Here is a 24,548-nt window from a genome sequence, read left to right as displayed (position 1 = left end):
TTAGGAAAATTTAACAGATCTCATTTTTTTCTTCTCCAGTTGAGTGTAGTGTTATCTTCTTAATTCAAAAAACATTTGCTGTATGGAAAAACCATCTTGCCTTGTGAAAGGGCAGGTAGGAGCTGTTTTAATGGCCAGTGCCACAGTGCCCTGCAGCACAGAGATTCCCAGGCAGTGGGGAGCCCTGTGCCAGGCAGGCACACCTGGCCAGGTCCCTGCGGATGCCGCTGCTGCACTCGGCTGATGAGGTGAGAACCAGCTCGGCCAAAGTAAAACCCAGCAGTTTTCCTGTGGATCCCAGCAAACTGGGCCCAAGGGCTTTGTCACTCAGCCTTTGCTTCCATTGCTTTGGAGGGGTTGGGTCCCAGTGATTCACCCCAGGAGTTCCCCTCCATCCTTTTTCCCCACTTTGCCGTTCCAGTTGGGGGAGATACTTGGGTTTTGGTTTTTTCCCCCTGCAGTTCACTGCAGATCCCAAAAAACCCACAGGAGAGAAGATGTGCTTCCACCACCAGGTGGGGAGCCTGGTTTTGGAACGTTTTATGGAGTTGGCCCAGTAGCTTTTCCTTCTGGGCTTCCCATAGTCTGTCCATGGCAGGTCCAGCCTGTGCCTTTAGCTTGGAGCCCTCAGCCCACAGGGAAATGAACCTTTGGGGAAGTTCTTACAGCTCTGCCTAATGCTTTGTGAATGGTGATGATTTTCTGGAAGCAGGCTGTCCATTCTGACCCGTTTTCTTCCCTCTCCCTGCAGACTGTACCTGCTGAAAGGCTGAGGTGACACCAGGATCCGTGAAATCCCTGGCTCCCCGTGCCTTCCCGAGGCTGAAGCCACGTTTCCTGTCAGTGACCACAGAGTGGAAGATGCTAAAGACTGAAAACTTGGCATTTTTTCTCCTGAATCCCAAGACTCTCTGCCCCTGTACACTGTCTATCTGTTAAAAGAGTTTCTGGCTTTTTAAAGGTTTTTACATTCTGCAATATTTATCCGTAACTCCATTAAAAAGAGTCATACTGTATCAATGTGGTGTTAATGACTTTGTTTGAGTTGGTTAATGAAAGCAAATGTTTGATAACGGGTTTGAGCATCCCTTAGCTGGAGCTGGCAGCTCTTATTTGATTTCTCTTCATTCCTTTAATTCCTTTCAATTATTTCTTAGGCAATTACTGCAATTAGGATATACAATAAGGACAACAGCATTTCTGCCCTGCTGGATTGGGAAATCCAAGCCCAATTCCTTGGAGAGACTGAGGGGATGGGTTTTGACAGTGGGAATTTGGTGAGGAAGAGAGGAGAGGTCCCACAAAAAGTGGTTAAGGCCAGTTCTGCTGGCTTTGGCTGTTCCTACCCCAAAAAATCATCCTGGTTCAAGGGAACTTGAGGAAGCAAGGGGCCCTGTGCCGGGGGCCTGTGCTGGGACCCCTCAAATTCCACCCAGAGATGCTGGGCGCTGCCAGACTTTTGGGACACGGTTACTGAGAGGCTCCACTGCCCGATCCAGAGAGTTTTCCCATTATTTCCTGTCCTGTTTAGCACCGGGCAAGTCATTACAGCCCCACAGGCTGAAAATCCCATCGGAGCAGTTGGAATCACAGACGGGCACGCAGAATCCAGCCTGGGAGTGGAAGTGGGCTGTTCCATAGATTTATTTTTCGCAATGCGTTTTGAATTTATAGCAGAATCTCTCCTCTCCCCTCAGATCCCGCATGCCTGAGTTTTGAGTTTTCTCAGAAAGAATTCTCGGCCTGCACTGGGAAAAATAATTCCGTGGCACCGCGGGGAGCGGCGGGGTCCGGGGGGTCCCGGGGCCGGCACGGGGGCTCCCCCCGCCCCGGCCGGATCCGTCCGTGTGGAGCCTTTCCGTTCTGGAGCTCCCGCCGCCCGCGGCCATCCCGGTGCCGATTCCCGCCCCACACCGCGCCCGCCGCGGGAGAGGCGGCACCGCTCGGGACCCCCCGAGAGCCGACACCGACAGGAGCCGAGTCAGAACCCCGGCACCATCCCCGGCCCCGCCTCAGCGCTCGGGGCTCCGCGCAGCATCGGGAGCAGCCCCGGCTCGGCCCGGTACGACGGGCGGGGCCGGCCCGGGGGACACGGGCGGGGCCGCGAGCGATGGCCCCGCCCTCATCCCGGGCAGGGCGGGGCGGGCTCGGGGCGGAGCCGGGACTCCGTGAGGCGGGGCCGGGACTCCGTGAGGCGGGGCCGGGACTCCGTGAGGCGGGGCCGGGGGCGGAGCCGGGACTCCGTGAGGCGGAGCCGGGACTCCGTGAGGCGGAGCCGGGGGCGGGCCCGGGACTCCGTGAGGCGGGGCCGGGGGCGGGCCCGGGACTCCGTGAGGCGGGGCCGGGGGCGGGCCCGGGACTCCGTGAGGCGGGGCCGGGAGCGGAGCTTCAGGGGCGGGTCCCGGGACAGGCTCAGGTGTGCGGGGCGGGTCCCGGGACCGGCTCAGGTGTGCGGGATCCCATGGCGGCTGCGCGGGGCGTCACTCTGCGGCGTGAAACACGTGTAAAAAAAAAACACACACACGAACGGCCCTCCCGGGGGAGGATCCTGAGGGGAGGATGACCCCCCTCCGCCCCGCCCCCCTCCCCCGGAGGGGGCCCTACCTACCCCCCCCACCCAAGGACCCCCCCCCCCCTAATGAGGGGGCCCTTCCTAACCCCCCCACCACCACCACCCTCCTAATGAGAGGGTCCCTGTAACCCGCACCCCCCACCCCCCCAGTGTGATGTTGGGAAAGCCGGAACCCCGGCGGTGTGGGGCGGTGCTTTAGACTGGAATGGGGGGACCCGCAGAACGGGTCCGGCCCCGTGTGGGGACCCAGCGAGGGCGGGGGCGCCGGGCTCCGGCCCTCAGGGCTTTATTATTGCCCGGCACCCCCAGCCCCGCGGCTGCGAGGAAAGAAGGAGAGCGGAGAACGGAGAACAAGAATAGGGGAGCGGAGGGGTACGTGAGGGGAGGGTGGGGAGAGGCCGGGGTGTGCAGGGCGGCAGGGGACGGGGCAGGGGACGGGGCAGGGGGGAGCCCGGTTGGGGAGGGAAGGGAGAGGAAGAGGCTGGAGGAGTAGGGTAGGGTAGGGCAAGGCAGGGTAGGGTAGGGGTGAGTAGGGGAATAGAGAGGTGGGATGGGGGGGCGGGGGGCGGCCGTAGGGGGGGAGGGAGGGGAGGGCTAGGGGGAAGAGAGGGGGGTGGGGGGAGGGGAGGAAGGGAGGGTAGAAAGGAGAGGTATAGAGAAAAAGAAATACAAAAGAAAAGAAACGCAGAAGAAAATACAGAGGAACAGAGATATAGGGTCCCGGCCGGACAAAACCTACCCCACCGACCGCCGAGGAGCAAATGGCTCCTCTGCGCCCTCCCCGCGCCTTAAATCCCCCAAGGCCCCGCCCCGCGCAGCCGCACTGGGGTCCCTCACACCTGTGCAGGGCCCGCCCCTCACACCTGTGCGGCCCCGCCCCCGAGGCCCCGCCTCCCCCCCGCCCCCCGCCCGCCCATAAAAGCCGGCCAATCCGCGCCTGTCCCGCCTTCTTTGTGGGATGCTCGTCTCGGGATGCTGCGGGAGTGTCAGTCGGAGCGCTGCGAGGAGATCCGGATCGGGGCTTGCTGCTGCGTGGAGCTCGAGGTGCTCAGGTAAGACCGGTATCGGGATCTGGGCCCGGAGATTCGGGTCCTGGTCCTGCCGGTGTCCGCTGTGGGAGGCGGGCAGGGTGTGGGTACTAGGGCTTGGATGGTCGAGGCGGGACTGGGGCTGGGATCGGACCGGTATCGTTGCAGGTGGGAAGAGCCGCTCCGGGACGGGCGCTGGGACCGAGCCCGGTGCTACCACTCCCTGCTTCGGCCGGCGCGGGGCTGGGGTCCCGCCGGGGCTCTGGGCAGCGGGGAGCCTGGGCTATGATGGTGCCGGGCCGCCAGGAAGACGGCGCTTCCCTGGAGTAGCCCCTGGATCGCGGCTGGCAATGGGTAGGACACGGAGACCGCCTGTGGCAGCCCCGGGACCCCACGGGCCCCGCCGCTCCCTCAGCGCCGCCGCCCGCCCCGCGGGGCGCCCCCTGGCGGACACGGCGCCGCCCCTCAGCCCTGCGGGAACACCGAGCCCCCCTCACGGCCCGGCAGTACCGCGGGCACCGCGCTCCTCTGTACCGGGACACCGCACTCCCCTGTGAGAGCCACAGCGCCCACACCCCTTTCTCCATGTCCGCATCCCCGGGGGATCCCCGCCAAACGACCGCGGCTGTAGCGCTGGGGCCGCTGCTCCCGCTCCGGCTGTGCCCGGTGTGGGCCTGGAAGAGGCCAGAAGCCCCCGCCAGGGCCGGCAGCCCTCACGTCCTTGGGATCTGCAGGGAGGAGCTGTGCAGGCAGCTGTGTGCCGAACACACGTCCCGGCACGGGCACCGGGGTACTGGGACAGTGCTGGCACAGACACGGCTAAAGGGCTGCCTATGTCCCTTCAGCCCGGACAGACGCCACCGACAGCCCAGAAGGACCCCAAGGAGCAGCTGGCATTACCTGGAATAGAGGCACGGGCCGTTTGCAGAGAGCCTCAGACAGCAGGTCCCGTTTCTGACCTCCCAGAGCTCCCACACAGCGCCAGGTATGTCTCAGCTACCCCAAATCTCCTCTCTCCTTTCCAGCCTGAGGCCATCGTCCCTCAGCAGCATTAAAGCCAAGGCCACCTTCCCTCACAGATATTGAATCCCAAGCAATATACCTTGGAGCTGCCTTAAAATCAGAGGTTTGAGCGGGATGAAGTTTGGAACTTTCCAGGGAGCCAGCTGGAAGTGCAGAAGTGAAGGAAAACTTTCGCAGGTGGGTCCCACTGGAGGTGTGCTGAGGGCAGGGATGTGCATCCCTTTCCTGAAGGGAAAAAATGTGCAGAGGCTGCTGCTGAGGCTCTGAAGGGAGCTGGGCTTCTTCAGGGAGAGGTGTGCTGCCTCAGCACAGGCTGGGAGTGCATCCAGCCACTGCCTTGTCCTGCTTTAAAATATCAGCTGGAGCCTGAGCTCTGGTGAGGGGGGTGAAATCAGCTGGGTTCCAGGGAACTCTGTCAAGTGACCCCAGGGACATCAGTGGAGCTGGGGGATGAGGGTTTTAAGTAGCAAGTTCTATGGAACATAGACCTGTCCTTGTCCCAATCCCACTCAGCTTCCCTGAAATCTCTGCTGGCTCCTGACACAGCTGGTATAAAAGTGGTACCTCTGTGTGGGAATTTCCACTCTCCATGAGGCGCTGTCAGGTTATTCCAGCAGGAATTCATCAGGGAATTTGGGGCTGTGGGTATAACTCATCTGAACTAGCAAAGCTGATACCAAACCCCAAATCCGGGCACCACACAGAGAACACTCTTTGTGCTAAAACTCCTGGGCTGGGAAATTTCAGCAGTCAAATGCACGGAATAATCTAAATGCCAGCAGCCAGCATTCCCCAGAGGGACAGTCCAAGTCCCAGGGTGACAGCTGGTGTCCTTCCCCTGCTGCTGGTGGGACAAATTCTCCTCAGAATGGGCGGGAGCTGGGAGCAGGAGGGGCGGGAGAGGGCATGGGGAAGTGCCGGGGAGATGAGGCCGCTGGAATGTCAGCTGAATGGGCTGGAAACATTCCTTCCCTGCAGGAGCCGGAGCAGATCCCTCCTGGCCAGGCTGGTGGGCAGCCACTGGATCTGCTCTGGGGGAAACACCCTGTCCCTGCCAGGAGCCCTGACTCTGCTTTCCCTCCCAGCTCCTGGGCAGTGTCAGGGCCACCGTGAGGGAGTTCAGGCCCAAAAAACCCCACAGCCCACAGAGTGAACGATCCCAACAAAGAAATCCAGTGGTGTAATAAAAAACCTGTTCAAAAGGCTCTGGCAACACTGTAATGGGATTCCCAGGAACCTTCTGGTTTGCTCCTGGTTCTGCTTTGATGTGTTTTTAGTTCCTCAACAGGCAACTTGTAGGATTTATTCTGGGACTCAGAGGTTGTGAAGGGGTGGCTTTGGATTGGCCTTCACCTCTGGTCCCACTTGGGCTGAGCTGGGCGAACTCATCCCCTCAGCTTTTCCCTCCAAAATATCCCTTACTCATTTCCCTGCAGGTGAACTCGGGTTTTGCCCCAAACTGTCCCCTCCTCGCCTGCCCATGCCCTCACGGTGTCCCTTCTGTGCCCCACAGGTGCCCTGGTGCCACCAGGGAGGTCCCTCTGCCTTTCTCCTGCCCCTCTGCAGCCCCAGGCCGCTCCTCTGCTCGCTCTCTCTGCCCTTGTCCCACACAGCGGGGCACAAAGGGGAAAGGGTTCATTAATTTAATTAAGTCTGCAATTCATTATTAATTCATTCTGCAACTAACTAATTATTTCCAATTCCCCAGTGAGAAGAACATGAACTCACAGCCACTGAGGCCTGACAGGTTCCTGCAGTGAGAGCTCAGCGCACATCCGCAGAGGTAAGTCCAGCATCTGAAAGAAAAAAGAAAACACAGGAGAAAAATATGATTTATTTTGCTTCTAAGTTATTGCAAGTTCTTAGAGCCCAGCCAACATTTGCTCTGGATTTTGGTTGGGTGAATCGTGAGCAGTGGGCACAGGTCATGCCATTCGTGGGGGCAGAAAAAGTAGATTGAGCTCTCCTTATTTCAAGCAGTTATTAAAAAAGATTTAGAACTCCTTAAACTCTTTATAACACCCTTCAATTACCACAATGTTTCTTCCAACAACTTAAAATAACACCTCCTCCTTAACAGACTCATAAAACATTAGACAAAAAGTCCTAATACCAGTCTCAGGCTTACACAAGAGACCCTCCCCATAACCAAACAAAAAAATCAAACTAATGTACCTTATTACTACTACTAAGTAGACCTTATTAACATTAAAAATACAACTCAACCATATCAAAAAAAACCCCAAATTTATTTCCTCCAAACACCAAATACTCTTGAAATTCTAAATCAAAAACTCTTTAAAAAGTAACAAAAACCATAAAAAATACTTCAAATATAAAAAACCTAAACATATAAGTAAATATTACTCAAAGCCCAGAAAAAATATAAAACAATCTACTCAATATCCTAAATACAAAAAAACCCATTATACAAATTAGTACTGTTCTAAATATAGCAGAAATAAAAATCTTTTACCAAGAAACAGAGCTCCCAATAAATAAAACTACAACGGAAAGATATAGGTAATAATAGTAACCCAACAATCTAAAGTTTCTCCAGAACACTTTAATAACTTCAATATTTATAAATAACAACCTTCAATAACTCAGGTATTAATAAAATCAAACCAAATTAAATTTCACTACATTGACGTCTAAATATTCTTCAATTTCATTTTATCACTGTAATGTTCTATTAAACTTAGGTTTATTATTCCTTACTATCAGAATTAATTAATTCTAAATTTAAATGTTATTTAATAACTTCTCCTGAATTTTATTCAAAATCATTTATCTAAACAATGAAGTATATAGTTAATTTTCTTAAAAAAAATAAAACAACTCCAATTAAAACAACTAAAATAAAACACTAACAAACACATAATCATAAGTAAAACAAGTACAGTTTACTAAATCATCAATTTAATCAAAAATTCTATTCTTCATTACAATCCCTATTATTTCTATCTTTTATAATTAACACAAAAAAAGTAGTTACTATTGATATCAAACAATTTAACATTTTTTACTCTATTTCCCTAAAATATCAATATTTTTTTAAGTTACCTTAACTTCTTCAAACCCTTACTACTAATATACTAATTATATAAATATTTTAATTTTCAATAATAAACATTATTTGTAAAATATTATTATAATATTTACAATTGACTTTCATATACTTTACCATTTCTTTATATAATTATCTAAAAAACACATATCATTTCAAAATCCTACTTTTTTATTCTCTAACTACTTATACATCTCTCAAACCAAGTTAACTGCCAAACTAATCTCTACACTAACTCTATAATTTAACCTCATATTATCTCAGAATGTGAAATATTCTTCAAAGTTAAAAAAAAAGTTTATTAAAAACCTCCTCCAAACTATTAATCTTATAACTTTCCTCAATTATTATTACAAAAACACTTCAATGAAAAATCCAACTCCAACATTAGTTTATTTTTCTAAGTTTCATACTGAGTATTCAGTCTCTCCTACAACTACATTTCCTCCTCCCTCACACTCTCAATATCTAAATCCAAACTGACAAGCCTGTCTGTAACCACTTTCAAATATTTAAAAAATAAGTTTACTATATTCAAAACATCTCTATTCTAAAAAAACTTTAAAACCCCAATTATTAAATAATTTAATTAATCTTTAATGCTAATATTTTTACTCATAACTACTATTTTAAAAACCATTATATAAAAATGTATTAAATAACATCCACCAATTCAAATTTAAACTATAATCAAACCCTAACTCTACCTAAATAAAATAATTAACAACAAACCCAGATATTTGCTACATCAAAAATAAAATTCAAATCATTTTGACTTAACAATTTAACTTTATCAATATAACAACTAAACCTCTTTTTAAAATAAACTTAAAAAATCATTTTCCAAACATATTTATGTATCCTTCCACTAATTTAAAATTTATCAACTGTTACAAACTCTAAAATAATATACAATATTTTAATACTTAATAAATATATCATTTCACATGTTACTAAGTATATATATAAACTAAATAATTCCTAATTAAATTTTTTTCTTTACTGCATACATTATTTTAATCTAATATTTCTTCATACTTATAACAAAATTATAATAATAACAACAACTTAAATAAGTATCTCACAAATCTCCATGAAATGTTATCAACCAAAATGTATCAATAGTTTATTTCTCATATGAAAACATAAAGTTCACTTACATTTCAGCAAGTACAACAACCCAGGTAAATTTCAATAAAAAACAAAAAACCACATCACACAAAAAACCACACTGACCACTCCACACTAAAAAAACCAATGTAAATGGCACAATGTCAATAGAAATGTAAATGACACAAAAATTCCAACTTACACCTCACATCTTGCATTACACCCACCACAAACTATAAACTTTAAATTTCTTTATAAATATAAAAATAAATAGTATAAAATTCTTATTAAATAATAACTTAAAAATATCAAATTCAATCAGATATTATGCCTCTGCTGTATTTACTTTATTTACTTTTAATGATACAACTTTACCAATTAACCAACCTAAACCAAACATTTAAATAACTTTAACTGAAGTTTCAAGTTTAAATACTTTGTATTTATCTATCACTACTCAAAAAAATTAATTCTTTTCTTACCTAATCAATATAGCACTTACAAATAATCCATATAATGAAAAAAGTACATATAAAATAATTACCAATATAAAACATAAAAAATAATTTATCCATCAATGCTAATCAAAATAAAAAAATAATTTTAAACCTTGAAACTTAAAACAACACATCACTTTTTATGCCACCTATTATTTCAACAACACTAAAACAATTAAATCAATTAAAATATTATCTAAATGAACAATCTAACACTACATCCTTTACATTAAATAACTTTTTAACAGATATCAAAAATATGCAGTTTTACAAAAGAAAAATAAACAATAAATTTTCTTTTATTAACACACAAACATAAATATAAAAAAATTAATGAAATCTATTCTATAAATTTATCTAATAACTCAAAATCTATTTATAAAAATATACAACTTTGAAATTTATCAAAAATAAGAATAATAAAACCTAAGTAAACAATTTAATAAATAAAATGTAACACCATAATTAACAAATATAACAAAATTTTATATTTTAAATACATTTTAATTATTACAATACTACTACTACTAATATTAACACCTTATTTACATTAATATATACAACCAATACTGTACAAATCTGTTAATAACAATTTCTTAATACAGAGAGAGAGGGGAGATGTGGGGATTGGAAAACCAGAAACTTCCAGAGACACCAAAAGATTTGATCTGCAGCCTGGGAAGAAGCTTGGATTGATGTCAAAATACAATACACAGGCATTAACAGAAAAATAATACATAAGATCATTGTGTTTCTGTGGTTGTCAGTAAGAGCATGCCTTAAGTCAGTGTATTTTTAACACAATCTAGAATAAAATAATAAATCAAGCCTTGTGCAACATGGAGTCAGGCGCTCGTCTCTTCCCTCTCCTGGGAGCCCTGTGCCCCCTGTCCCAGGGCTGGGCTGTCAGGAGTGGCATTCCCCAGGCAGTGAATGCCAGCAGAGAGGAAAAGAGGAGCCCTGTGTCCCTCTGACTCACCCCACAGCGTGGGCAGCACCAGAGCCCTCCAGCGCAGAGCCCTGGTGCTGAGGCCTCTTGGCTTTGGCTGCTTGAACACTGGAGCTTTTGGCAAACATGGCAGGAGTTTGATGATTTTTCCTGTCCTGAAAGAGAGGAGGAAGAGGAAATTAAGTCCACTGTGGAAGTCCAAGGATCCAGTTTTCACACTTCTGCTCTGATGGCTCACTATGGGGTTTTATCCATGAGAGGTGACACCAATTCAAACATAAAAGTGCCCTTTGCCAGCATTTTCATTCCTAACTATTTCACACATTAAAAGGAAGCTCATTTTTCTTATTGCATTCTTTGGCTAATTTTAATAGACCCATTTTTATCTCACATCTCACTTGTCAGTCCTTTACCACTGGACTTTGTACAAAGGGGTGGTGTATCACAAGAAATCCCAAAGAGAAACCCCTCCCAAACCTGCCAGGGGAAGGTCCAAGGCACTCCAGAGCACAGCCAGCTGTTCCTGCCCTGTCAGGCCACACAGTCCTGTCACATCCAGCTGAGCTGTGCAGGCCAGGCAGAGGCTGCCCTTCCTCCTAGGGAGCACAGACCAGGGAGAGACAGCCTGGGCAGCACCTGGAAACAACAGGGGAAAGGCAAAATGAAAATGTTTACTGTCAGAAAATGAGTGACTGTAATCAGAACTTCTGGACAAATTTAGTAACACCACTTTCATATGATAAATACGGGCCATGCCCATCCTTCCAGCCCAGGTGAAAACAGGAGGGAGAACTACAGGAAAAGCAGGGAGACAGGGTCCCTTATTTGGATACATTTCCCAAAGTCTCTTCTGCCTTGTACACTCTTTGTGCTCTTTAAAAGAATGGCTTGCTGCTAAAAAATAAAATTTTATCAGCCACAGCCAGGACAAGGTGAGCTACAGCTGCAGAGCCAGGTGTGGGGGGAGAGCTGGAGAAGTGAAGGAACAGGCAATCTTGTCAAAAATAAAACTTGTTAAGATTCACCAGTGCTGGGAACAAGGAAAACACGTTGTCCTGGATGCATCAAGGACACAATGGTCCTGGTTTGGTCGTTGTCCTTTGCTCCTAAGCTTTGGCTTCACCCCCTCTCCAGAGGAGCAGGGAATTCCTGCAGGGTAAGGGCGAGTCTGGCCCCACTGCAGGGATGTGTCCAGGAAAGGAGGGGAGCTGTCTGGAGTAACTGAGCAGTTAGAAGCCTGTGGCACGGGGAGCTGAGGCTGGAAATCCTCACTCAGGATTGCACACCTGGATGTGCCAGGAAGCACGTGCACACACACGTGCCCACTTGTGTGATATGTCAGTCAGAGCCATGTAACCCAGCAACTTGCTCCTCACTGCACCACTTAGAAATGCATTAAAAACCAGGAAAAAACCAAACAAACCTACCAAACAACAATCCACAAAAGAGAGGGCTTCGTGCAGCATCAACTTAATGTTCTGCTCAGTGATGGACAGAAAGAAGGAGGAAAGCTGTTCTTCCAGTACTGCCAGTTCTGGACCAAGCAGTTTGAAACAGCCAAAATTGCCCTCACCTGCAGCTTCCCTCCCTGCCCTGACCTGTGAGGGACCAGAGGCAGCACCCAGCCCCAGCCTGGCAGCACTCACACCCACTGCTAGCACGGACATCTTCACGTTCCCTCTTTGGCCAAACAAACCCCAGATGGTTTTGCTTCCCTGTCAGACTTGGCAAATTTCGCTGACATTTATGCAGACAGCAGACACCCTGTGTGGCTCTGGGGTCAGATCCCCTTTGGCACAAAAACCCCAGAGAAGATTGGAAGGAATCCGATAAATCTTCCTCACACAAAGCACCAATTGATCAGATTATGCTCTTTTCTGACCCAGAGATGGGGCAACTGAGGGGCATTTTAAAAACTAGGATTCCATGTTCAGTCTCATGACAATGGTGAGACAATACAGACGTTATAATTCATGCCATCACAATCAGAAGCCAACTATTGCCTAATTCCAATGCACTGTAAGTGTTTCTTGGCCTAGCAGCTTTTGCCACACCATGCTGTAAATGCCTTAAGGCCAGTCATCTAAAACTACCCCTCGTGAATCTTATTACAATGCATCTTTCATAGTTCTGTTTCTCTAAGGTATCTAGTCTTATTTACAAAGTCATGCTTTAAAACTTCTAGCTTCAGTTCTCTCTCAGCAATGTCTGTCCTATTCCGTGGCATTTCTAAGTCAGCATTTCTTAGCTCAGAATTTCCATACAGACACACACTATGTGAGCCTTCTGTCAAACTCTGAAATTTCCTACACATCCATTTCCCTCACCAGAGCTGTTCCTGCCCAGCACAGGGGCTCTGAGTGCTGCTGCAGGGCACAGGGTCTGAAGGAGCACTGCAGCTGTGACATTAAAGCCAGCAAAAGCAATTACCCAGCAGAAAGAGATCCTCACCTGGTCTGATGGCTGAATCCCTGTGGCTCATCCTCACAGTGTCCCTGCTCCAGGGAGGATGACCTGGGGCCACACGCTGCCCTAGCAGCAGAAGAGAAAGGGTTAATGAAGCTTTTTGGACGCATTCTGTCCCCAGAGGGGTTTGACACAGGCACGGGAAGCTCTCACACACAGATTATCCTGAGCCAGAGCACTCCAGGGCATCCTTGAGACAGAGAGCAGGAAAAAGACACAGCTGCAGAACTGATCCTGCTCCTGCTTTCCCAGAGGGGCAGGAACACCATTTCCTCCCGACCCCGAGAGCCCCAAGGACAATCACGTATTGGGGTGGCACTGAAGCTGCCACTTTTCTGGCACTCTTGCCCTAGAACCACCAGGTTTCTGTGGGAGCAGGAGTTATGTGTGCAGTTCAGAGGCTGCACATCCCTAGAGCATTCCCTTAGGGACACAGAGCTTCCCACGTGCATTCTGTAGCCCAGTTTGTAATCTAAGTGCATTTCAAGAGAGTTTAAGTGGGAACGAGGTGGCTCGGTGCCAGCACAGCATCAGGTATGGGGCATGAGGAGACTCACCAGACGACATTCCCTGCAGACTCTCCCCTCTCAGCGCTCCAGCTGCAGCATTCACATTTCTCACCGAGTTCTGTTTCCAGGACTCCCATCAGGAAACTGGCGGCCGCTTCCAGATGCAAATCCCCAAGGCACCACTGCTCCCCCCCCCAAACCCCCCCTTCCCTCCGTCCTTTCCTCCTTTTAGAACCACGGCTCCACCCAGGATTCACAGGGAGGCTCCCAGGTGCTTCCCGAGACCCAAATCATTCCAGGTGTTTCAGGAAATAAACAGAAATAAGCTCGTCCCTTTTGGGCTAACAAATTATTTATAGTAGTCATGGCAACCTAGTTCTTGCTTCTGTAGCATTCTGGTCTTACTGGATTTGAGGGGAGGGAAGGGGGAACAGCTTTTGTTGCATCACAGGCAAAGTTTGCTCGGCTGACACTGTGCTTTGCTCTGGCTTTCCTGCACTTCTGTCACCCAGCTCCCAGCTGCTCCACCATAATCCCTTCATGCCAGCAGGAGCGGCTCAGGGAAGACAAAAGACCGAAAGGAGCAGTTTGAAAACGGAGGGCTGAGCAATCAGTTTCCTGCTGGTATTTCTGGGATCCCAAATACTGAGCAGGAGGTCTCAGATGCCTGAGCTGCTGCTGCAGGGATGTTCTGTGGGCACACACACCTACAGCTTAAGGGTGGCAACACTGATGGTTTAACAGTTCGGGTTCTTTTTTGGATCTCTCAAAGCGACTCTGCTGCACAGCTGTGTCTAAATTGAAAGAGAAAGCTCACTGTAGAGGATGGTGACACTTTAGAATGCGTAAGGAGTCAGTTCCAGGCCAGAGCTGTGAGCAGCAGGAGTCTGCAGGGCCCCGTCACATTTGGCACCGTCCCATCCGCTCGCTGTGCCCGGTGTGCCTTCATTTGTGTGGCTGAGCCCAAAAGCATGGCTGCCCAAAGGGCTCTGCTGTTTCGGGGGAGCTCTGCCTGCTGCTGTTCATCTCGCAGCGCTGCTGGAGCGTGGGAGGCCGGGCAAGAGCAGAGGATGCTGTGCTGCAAAGCTGCTCTGATGCTGCCGCCTGCAGCCGCGCCGCAGCAGCTCAGGCAGCTCCAGCCCGGGCTGGACGCTCAGGGCACGGGGTTTGTCTGCACATCCCTCCTGGAAACACCTCCAAGCTGCTACTTGAAGGAGCTCCAGGTATTATTGCACCTTTTTTTTTCCCCTGGAACAAATTAAACACAAAAATGGTGCATCTGGACAGGTCGAGCTGGGTCGTCCCCACTTAGAGAAGGTGCTCTGGGTTTGGTCAGCCCAGAAATGCAAAGCTCCAAAAAATTCATCTGAGAGCAAACTTCTTCAGGAAGGCAAACTATTAATTATGAATGTTAATAATTATTAATTATGAATATTTAAAATTATAGAAAATAGAAATGACAAGCTCCAGACCGGTTTTGGTTGGTGGAGATTTTTTTGTTTGTTTGTTTGCTTGTTAGTTTTTAATAGTTCCTTAGAATAAATGCAGCACTTTATTTCCTAGCAATAGAAAAGGAAGCAAATTCTGTGATTTAAACCGATTTTCCAGGTGTCCTGTTATCCCTACAGCCACAAAAAAATTTATGGAACTACAGCTCTGCTCACAAATGAACAGCTTTGCCCTTCTTGAACTGTGGTAGGCAGGATGCTGTCTGTAAGCCAGTGCATACCATACATTTTCAGCTAATGGTCTAAATATAACCTGAAAAGAGAAATCTTGGTGAGAAATCTATTATTTTAAAGGAATATTGAGTTGGCTGGAAGTCATATTTTACATCTGGAACTCTAAAATAAGAAAATCAGCTTTTTAAAAAGTACTTAAAATAAAAATGTTAGGAGTATTCTTTGAGTACTGTGTGTTGTAATCACCGGTGAAAATTTGTATCTTAATTAGCAGAGCAGTGTCTTTTACAAATTAGAATTAGTTTGTCAACAGGTACTTGGAATAAAATGAGTACCTGTTGCTCTTATTGGAATTGAAATTGTGATTTTTTTTTTCCTGGTTGAAAAAAATAGAAAAAATATTTAATAATTGATCTTTTTTGATAAAGAGCTTGAAATGGAGTAAAATGTAAATAAGAACATGACTTGACTCATATTAATAAATTTTTTTTGGTGTACATAATCATATAAGTTGAACAGAATCTCATACAAGTGTAAAATTCATAGTAAAGATGTCTTTATTCCAAAATAATAATAATAATAATAATAATAATAATAATAATATAATAATGTGTTAGGCAGACAGCTACAAAACATCTACACAAGACTTTGGTAAGAAATGTTCATGGTAGCTTTTTTCATAATTCCACAGCAAACAAAAACAACAAAGGAAATCTAAAAATGCAATCAAACAGAATTTTGTTTAACTCATGTGTCACACAGAGTCCTACTGTACATTTGTTAAGCCCCTAACTTTTTCATTATGTGTAAAGATTCTATCCTTTGTATATTAGAAAAAAAAGGTCCTGACAATGCTAGGATCTGGTAGCTGAGGTCTACAAAACTGGTGGGACATCTGTGCTTTGAGTTCAGCAGGATTATTCAGGACATCAAAACAATGACAGTTCTTATTTTTATTGACTCATAACCAGTGCCTATTACACTACTAGAAAGTTTACAGTAACAATGCAAGATTTCTACATCTTGTATATCAGAGCCTTTTCTTTTTTGTTCTGAATAGAAAATCAACCTCTTTTTTTTTATTTCCTTCGTTTGTTTTTGTTTCTGTTTATTTTTTTTTATACAAAATGTAACAAGCCTAAATGCTTCTCATGTATCAAGTTAGAAGAAAGACAAGAGATCTGTAAAACCTTTCGACAGAAAAACAAGTGTGAAGAGCTGAACAGAAGCAGGAGTGGTCACACATCTCTGAGCCGGTGCAATTACCTTGTCATTTCATCTGTTAACAAGGTGGGGAAAAAAGCAATTTGCAACATTCAGAACTTTAATGAGCCTAAGAGAAATGACTGGAAATCACACTGAACAGCCTTCTAAGAGAGAGAGAAAAAAAGAAAGGATCTGGAGAACCAAATGAGTAAGAAGCACAGAGAAAGGAATGCCAGATTGTTTCAATTTTGTGGGCAAGTTCAGAAAGGTGCTGTATGTTTTCTATAAGTCTATTTGCATTATGTGGCCTTTGGCAAAGGGAGTATTTAGTAGACGAAACAGCTTGATGAACTGCAACAAATGTGCAAATGGAAATACAACTCTGGGTTTCATTGATTATTTGCTGAAACAGGCAGGGTTTTGCACGATCAGCTTGGACAAGTGGTTGATGAGATAAATCTGGTTCCTGAACTCAGCACATTTTTTCCATTCAGGAGAAACTTCTGTTCCCTCTGGCCCAGGCTCACAGGTCCTTCCAAGCCTTTAAAAGCACTCTGCCACACATTTTATGGCCAAAGATTACTTTTCTGAGTGAATGGCCTCATTCAGCTGGGACACTCTCTGTCAGCTCAGCCAGAGACGTGGCTCTGGCATTGATCATTGTGGCTTTTCTCTGCACTTTCTTTACCCAAAAGATGCTCAGCTGGTCACTCCTCCAGCACCTATAGCACTCCATGGGTTTTTTTTCTATTGGGTTTTCTTTATTTTTGGCGATACAAGTGAAATGTAAGGTCCTAAATGCACTACTGAGGGAAGTCTTGCTGCTATGCTGTCATGGCAGTGCTGCAGAGACATAAACTGCACGGTTTTTGAGCAGGCACAAGGAGGCAAACTATCTGAATTAACATTATTAAGTGAGCCAAGCTGTGCAAAAAGTAAAATGTTTGGTTTTAGCATTAAACCTTGCTGTATTCTTTTTTCTCCTGGTTTGGTTGGCTGTGGGTGTGCACCCATTTCATTCAGCAGCAGGAGAGGGCTCACACTGCCCTTGGTTCCATTACTTCCCTGGCCTTTCCAGAACTCCAAATCTGCAGAAAGCAGTAAATGATCTTGAGAGGGGGTGGGATGAGATGGCTGTGGAAATCCTGAGCAGCCCTTGCAGCGTTCAGTGGAGAATTGCTGATGAGCAGCCCCACAATGAATGCCACCAGCCCAACGAGCCTGTTCAGGTGCACAGGATCCCCAGGGTGGTGGTGCAGGGGAAGATGAACAGCTCAGAGGGCTCTGGTGCACAGCAATATTTAAAACCCAGCTGTCAGGTCCTCAGGGTAGTGACCAAGCGTTCAGGGAGTGAGTAAATTACTTCAGGCTGGTTTAGAGACCATTAGAAAAAAAAATTTCTCCATTCATTTCTCTCAAGCTTAAGTGTGGGCATCAACAATCTTTCTTTTCAGTGCACTGCTCTTACTTCAGAAGAGACACAGGGGGATGCTGCCTTCCCTGGACCAAGACATAACCCATCACCTTCCCCTCCTAATGTTAGATTATTACAGGAAAATAGAATTGCAGGAAAAGATTGTGCTCCAATAGCAAGTGGGGCCCAAGGGTCTCCCTGATCACACCTGACTCTGGGTGGGAATGAGAGCTAAACTCTGCAGGAGATGGGGTAAAACAGCAAATAGAAGAAGGAGGAGGTATTTCATCATCTCAGTGTTTTTTAAATCACTTAAGTAGTCAGGGAAGGCACATAACCTAGCTAGGATATGCACAAATGGGTAATTCTCCCCAATTTAGTAATTTTTAGATTACCCTATGCTCTGAGTAAAAAAAAGACATAAATGACACTGCTGTAAATGTATTCTTGTGCCAATCTGTAATCAGGGGTTTTTTAAGACTGTCATTGTTTCCTTTCAGAGGCTCATTTCAGTTTTAAGGGATGCATGAGAGCCTGGCTCACCTTTTCTCTTGTTTTATTATAAACCTGTCTCCCTCTTCTCCTGTGAATAAAATCCTTGCGAAACTGAATCTGATTTTTTTTGTGTCCCTCATGTGGAAGACATCCTGTGGCAAAGCTGCTGCAACCCTCTGGACCAATTTCTACCGGTTCTGTGTCCATTTTGGAAGGCAATGGACTGTACACATATTATGATATTTGCATGTTTTCTTTATGTGCTGCCTTGGCTGTGATTGTGTGGTGGTCAGACATCACTGCTGAGCCACAAAAATTGTTTCCTTTTAAAGTTCTGAGGAAAAAAAAGACCTTCTTTCATGGACCACAGCATCCATGTGAAGAAAAGTGTTTAGATTATTATAATAATAATAACTATCAGCTTAACCCAATAGTGTAAAAAGATAAACATGCACCTTTAATGTTATTGAACCAGCATTACTGACATTACTCCTTGGCATAGTTGTGTCATCACAGAGGCACTGCTTTGGATTTTCAAAATCAGATCTAGAGAGAAATCCTCCCACAGATGAAACTTCCTGTCACTTTAGCTTAGTTTTGTTAACATGCATGCATCCCATGTCCTTCCAAGTGGTATTTCTATATGGCTATTCCATGTCCACAGATGTGTCTGTATTTTAGTTAAATAACTCACCAGGACTTCACTGTTTTTATGCATTAAGGGCTGGCTGGAGTAACAAAGGCTTACTCTCAGCATAAATCCGTGAGGAAATATTTATAAAATATTTTTCTTGCACCAGCAAGACTAAAAAGCAAACCACACTGCAAAAATGAAAACTAATATACACTTCATATTTTGTTGTTCTAAAAAAAACAAACCAAGGTTGACTTTCCATTTAGCTTAGAGTGCATCACTTGGAACCTCGTGTTTTGTTAACAAGGATGGACATTACATGCTCTTAGCTCCTTTTTGTCCTTGCAGCTGGTAAACTGAGTGCTTTTGGACCTCTTCTTTACCATCATGTAGCGCTCCTGAATTCCACCTCCACAGAGCGTGGAACACTCTGTCCAAGCAGTCCATGGTTTCATCCTGCAAACTGAAAAATAAAAGCGATTTGGGTAAGTTTTTAGTAGTAGAAACGCCTGCTAAGTATAAATAACCAAGTTGCATTTGTCAAACACTGGGAAAAGTAAAAAGAAATTTAATATTTACATTTAAAAAGATAAAATGATGAAATCATTAAGAGTCAGACAAGCATGAGCCACAGCTTAGCAGTAACTCCTACCCAGATAACATTAATTATACCACAAGATATGTTTTGCTGATTTGAGGAATCAGTACTTGATTGGAAAAGCAGTTTGAGCAGATCTCCTGGAGCAGCCTGAGTCTGCATCAGACTGCTGAGGTGGAAATGAGTTCAGTTTTGAAATTCAGCATCCGGTCCAGGAACAAATATTTTAACTGCTTGAAGCTAACAGGATATAAAGATTGCCACCCAGATTTGCAGAAACTGCAATCAGTCCTTTGCCAGGTGTAAAGTTTAAACTTTTTCTCACTTTTGGGTGGAGTAGCTGAAATATTTTTAGTGCTGGGACACGGACAGATGTGGGCCTTTCTCCATGCTGGGTGATTTTGGTGATGGGCAAGCACTGCAAGTGGCTGTGTTTTATTGACTGAAGTGCTGAAGGTGCTCTCACACAATGTGCTGGAGCTGCTCACAAACTCCTGTTGATGCCTCAGCTTTAGTTTTCATATTTTTCTCATTCTGTGCTGCTTTAGTGGGTGGGTCTGAGCTCCACATTCAGGGATGGTGAGCTCTGTGCACAGAGCAGGGAGACAAAACAATTCCTGCTCCAGCTGGGCACCAAGGACAAATGATCCAAATCTCAGCCCCAGAGCACAAACCCCGTGGGCTGCAGAGAGAAAAACAAGCAGGGTGGGACTGCAGGGGCTAAAGCTGGAATGGGACAATGAAGTGCAAGGTGCAAATGGAGCAGAACTGATCCCAGGGAGAGACCCCGGGAGCGCTCGTGCATTTTGGGGCCATTTTGGGTTGTGCTGCCCAAGGTGGATCCATGGAGGCCTCTTAATAAATCCCTGCTTTATTCTTTGGCTCTGTCCAGCCTCTGCTCTAGCTCAGCCTGCACAAGGCACCACTGTAATGCAGAAAACCACTAGAAGTGCTTTCACACTCACCCGGATATTGCTCACTATCTAAACTCTTCTTTGCTTGTTCGCTTCTCCTTTTCTCCCGGGCCTCCTTCCAGCGCCTTTTCTCCATCCCTGCTCCCCTCAGGCACTTCCTGACCCTGCACTTGGTGCGCTGCACGGTCTCAGGGCAGGCTGCTCCCCCAAACTGGGGCTCTATTTTAATCATCCTCGTCCTGATCATGTGGCCCTTGCCACAGGAGGTGTTGCACTCGGACCACTGGGACCACTCCGTCAGCTCGCAGTGGATGGCTGCAGGGAGGAAGAGACACACACACAAAAAATGACACCAAATCCAAACCACAGAAACACACAGATGTGCCTGATGAATCTTTGCACCCCCAACTACACTTCAGCCTCCAATCTTCTCAGCAATTGTTTGGAGGCTGCATGCCAGAGTTTTCTGAGTCCATTTCTAGCAGAAGTGTTATTTGACACGCGCTTCGATTTCTTCTTCGAGAGTGGTGCTGGCAGATCACTAAAATTACAAAGAACATATAAATAATTCTCTGGTGCCTTCTTCAATTTTCCCACCCATCTGTCTGTTTTGTAATGAAAAGCTGCTGAAAATTGAGTTATATTTAAGAATAACTTGCTACCTCTGAGATCTGAGCCTTGCTTTGCTGGCAGTGTTATGCAATAAGCCACATTCACTAATACCATTATATCTTAAAAGTCTTCATCTTGCAGCACTGCTTAACACTTACAGCCCCACTGAATAAAAATCAAAATGATATTTCACATTATTTAAGAAAAGCTGAATGAGCAATTACAGTGTAAACGCCCTTCTAATCCATAATTTCTGTGAAAAATAATGTAATTTGTGATAAAACTTCACAAAGCAGCTGGAAACAGGATGCTAAAGGCAATCATATCTCATTCATTCAGCAGTGCCTTAGGCTATCACACTTCACAAAGAGTGAAAAGCAACCAGAAATTTGCTCTACCCAAGAAGTGGGGAATTTTAATGGAATAAGGTAGAAAAGCCTCTGCAGCTGCCCCCACACCATCCAGCAGCAGGTTGCAGAGTGATACCATTCAGAGGTGTATCAAAGGTGGAGAAAGCCTCTTTTGTGCTCTTTCTGAGCTGAAAGAATCCCACAGGTGATTTCAACTCTTCTTTCCTGGCACACTGTCTGCATTTGAGGGATAAACCAGGTTTTATAATTCTGACTTGTTTCCTGCTGGGGAGCTGCCTGGAGCTGCAGCGTGTCAAACATGCAGAGCTCTATTCCCATGGAAATATTGGGAATAAGCATGGGGTGACGTAGGGCAAGCTGAATTTAAGGCACAGTCACATTTCAGCTCTCAGTTGCTGGAAGTGTATCATAATTATGATGATAACAATTACAATAATAATTTTTTTTAAACGATGCATGCTTGATACCCCGCCTGTTCAAGAAGTGATGCTAGGAAGTGGTGATGGAGGTTTGATCCATAGATTTTGACACATAATTAGCCTCCCCTTCCCAGGGAATTCTCCAAACTTACGGCATTCTGGCAGCATGCATTTCTCTGCTTGCTCCAGCTCCTCGTTGCAGTCTCCCAGCTCAGCAGCAGATTTCAGCATCCTCTGCCTGGTTCTCATTCCCTTCCCACAAGTTACGCTGCAGTCACTCCACTCAGACCAGGGAGACAGCAGGCAGGGGATGGTATCTGGTGGGAAATAAAAATGTGATTAATTCTCTTACTATTAACAAGTTATTCCTATAAATAAAGTATGAAGGTATACATTTTGAAAATAATACAGATGGAGAATGTGCTACGTTTTATCTGTCATCAGCCAATTATGCTTGCTTGTCACAAGCTGAATGGTGCTGCTGAGGAAGCTCAGAAAACTTCATATTAAATTGAAAGGTTTGCTTGATTTAAATATCTTTGCTATCTTTTCCTGTATCTAAGTCATATCTGCTGGGTCTCAGTGCCTCTGGGGAGTAAATAGTTTAAGGAGCTATGTTTCAATCACAACTCCTCTAAAAAAAAAAAAAAGGATTGTTGCAGTGAATAGAACTGGAAGTCAACCTAATTTAGTCTAACAAGTGAAGTTTCCATATCTAATCTACCAAAAATAATGTAACATTTCATAAGAAATTAATAGTGACAGAAAAGGTGTGGCTGGCCGATTGCACAAAAGAAACACCTCAATTTCTGAAATGTTCAGGGTTTAAAAGGGGAAGGCACTGTTTCATGTGTTTTATTCTGGCCTTATGGTCAAATAGACCTCATATTGCATAAATCAGAGTTGTTTAGGTATGGCTGGCTGATACACACCCCACTGTGTGGGTCGTACAGCAAGTGGACACCCCTGAACATTTTTTATTGAAGATCTCATGCTGACAGTGAATGTGCTACTTAATGCACAGTGCCTAAGATTTTTCTCCCAGTTTTAGGGAGGACAAGGGGAAGCAGCATTGCTCCTGGCTTAGCTGTGTTCTTTGTGTGCTGGGGCAGGGTGTCAGAAGTGATGTTTGTTTGCAGAGCAGGGGAGAGGAGCCCCTGGCCACTCACGGCACTCGGGCATCATGCACTTCTCTGCCTCCGTGGTTTCTGCCTTGCACATGGATCCATCAGCAGGAGTCATCTTGACCATCCTGTGCCTTCTCTTCATGCCTGTGCCACAGCTGGCGCTGCACTCGTCCCACTCGCCCCACTCTGTGACCAGGCAGCTGCTGGGAGCTGTTCGAAGAGGGCAGAGAACATTGATCATCAGTTTCACAGCATCAGCTCGGCTGGGAGGGACCCCCAAGGACCCCCATGGAGTCCAGCTGCTGGCCCTGCACAGGGTCGGCCCCAAAAGTCACACCGTGTCCCTGAGAGTGCTGTCCAAACCCTTCTTGAAGCGAGGCTGGTGCTGTGACCACTTCCCTGGGGACCCTGTTGCAGTGCCCAGATTTTTTCTGATACCCAAACTAAACCTCCCCTGACACGACTTCAGGCCGTTCCTTTGATCCTGTCACTGTCACACAGAGCAGAGATCAGTGCCTGCCCCTCCTCTTCATCTCACAAAGAATTTGTAACTGCACTGAGGTGTCCCCTCAGTCTCCTCTCCTCCAGGCTGAGCAGATCCAGTGCCCTCAGCACCTTTACCATCCTCGTGGCCTCGTTGGACACTCTCTAATGGCTCAATAACTTTTTTTCCATTGTGGCACCCAAACCTGCCCCAGCTCAGAGCAGAGTGGGACAATCCCCTCCCTTGCCCTGCTGGTGATGCTGTGCCTGATATCCCCAGCACAGGGATGTCCCTCCTGGCTCCAGGGCACTGCTGGCTCACATTCAGCCTGCCAAGGACCCCCAGGTCCCTTTCCCTGGTGCTGCTTTCCAGCCCCTCACTCCCCAGTCTGTCTGTCCATCCAGGGCTGCCCACCCCAGGTGCAGAACCCAGCGCTTTCCCTTGTTAAACTTCATGTGGTTGGTGACTGCAGAGCTCTTTGATTTGTTGAGGTCTCTCTGTAGGGCCTCCCTGCTTTTGAGGGAGGTCAGCAGCTCCTCCCAGTTTTGGATCATCTGGGAATTTGCTTTGTGTCCCTTCCAATCTTGCCCCCAAGCCATTAATTAAGGTATTGAAGAGCACAGGACCTGAGATGGACTCTGTGGGACCCCAGTAAGGCTCATATAAAAAACGATTTGGGCAGTACTCCTGCTATTGGCTGGGTTTGATGAGGCTGAATGAAATACTTACAGCATTCCTCATTGACCATACACTTCTCAGTCTCCTCAGTGGGCACTTTGCACATGGAGCCATCCTCAGGGAACTGCTTCACGTATCTCTCCCTGGACCTCGTCCCCATCCCGCAGGAGACGCTGCAGGGGGACCAGGTGATCCAGTCAGACATCATGCACGTGGAGCCATCTGGAACACAGAGAGCACTCAGGGGTGGGGATTGATCCGTGTGGTGCCCCCAGCCAGGGAACAATGTGCTCTGGGTCCATGGCTCAGGAGGCTGAACAATTGCTTTATTAAGCTGTACTGTATTACACTAATGCTATACTGTATTACACTAATGCTATACTAAATTACACACCAAAGAGATACTATGCCAAAGAATACTAAAGAAAAACCCATGACTGCCTGGAGACAGCCAGGACACAGCTTTGACCCAACTGGTCAATCAGCAGAATCCAACTAACAAATCACTTGGGGTAAACAATCCCCAGAACACATTCCACTGTGCCAAACAACAGGAGCAGCAAGTAGAGACAAGAATTGTTTTCTCTTCTTCTCTGAGCTTCTCACTGCCTTTCCCAGCAACAATCCTGGGAGAGAGTTGTGCCTGCTGCTCTCTCTGGAAAGAGCTGAGGCCACAGGGACTGACAGAGC

The 24,548-nt window shown here is 46.2% G+C and overlaps 1 protein-coding gene and 1 long non-coding RNA gene across 3 annotated transcripts in view; one reads left to right on the top strand and one right to left on the bottom strand.

The window, feature by feature from the left end:
* The first annotated feature begins 3,533 nt into the window (after positions 1–3,533).
* On the top strand, positions 3,534–10,017 carry LOC115904625. 2 transcript variants are annotated; one of them, XR_004060797.1, is made up of 6 exons: positions 3,539–3,624; positions 3,769–3,954; positions 4,446–4,585; positions 4,680–4,800; positions 6,332–6,406; positions 9,906–10,017. It is a non-coding gene; the product is annotated as an uncharacterized LOC115904625 (long non-coding RNA). The 2 variants fall into 2 exon arrangements; XR_004060798.1 differs by lacking the exon at positions 3,769–3,954 and having other exon boundaries at positions 3,534–3,624.
* A 5,432-nt stretch (positions 10,018–15,449) lies between these two features.
* Positions 15,450–24,548, bottom strand: part of SPON1 (spondin 1) — a 168,184-nt gene continuing 159,085 nt past the window's right edge. The window contains exons 12-16 of the mRNA XM_030949154.1: positions 23,910–24,080; positions 22,739–22,906; positions 21,722–21,886; positions 20,219–20,482; positions 15,450–19,118 (exon numbers count right to left, since the gene is read on the bottom strand). Coding sequence (XP_030805014.1) covers positions 18,955–19,118; positions 20,219–20,482; positions 21,722–21,886; positions 22,739–22,906; positions 23,910–24,080 — 932 coding nt within the window. The 3' untranslated portion in view covers positions 15,450–18,954. The remainder of the gene's footprint in view (positions 19,119–20,218; positions 20,483–21,721; positions 21,887–22,738; positions 22,907–23,909; positions 24,081–24,548) is intronic.

The sequence above is a fragment of the Camarhynchus parvulus genome, chromosome 5 (assembly GCF_901933205.1).
Source record: "Camarhynchus parvulus chromosome 5, STF_HiC, whole genome shotgun sequence".
NCBI lineage: Eukaryota > Metazoa > Chordata > Aves > Passeriformes > Thraupidae > Camarhynchus > Camarhynchus parvulus.
The sequence above is the reverse complement of the archived record's forward strand: the minus strand, read 5'-3'. Positions and strand labels throughout refer to the sequence as shown.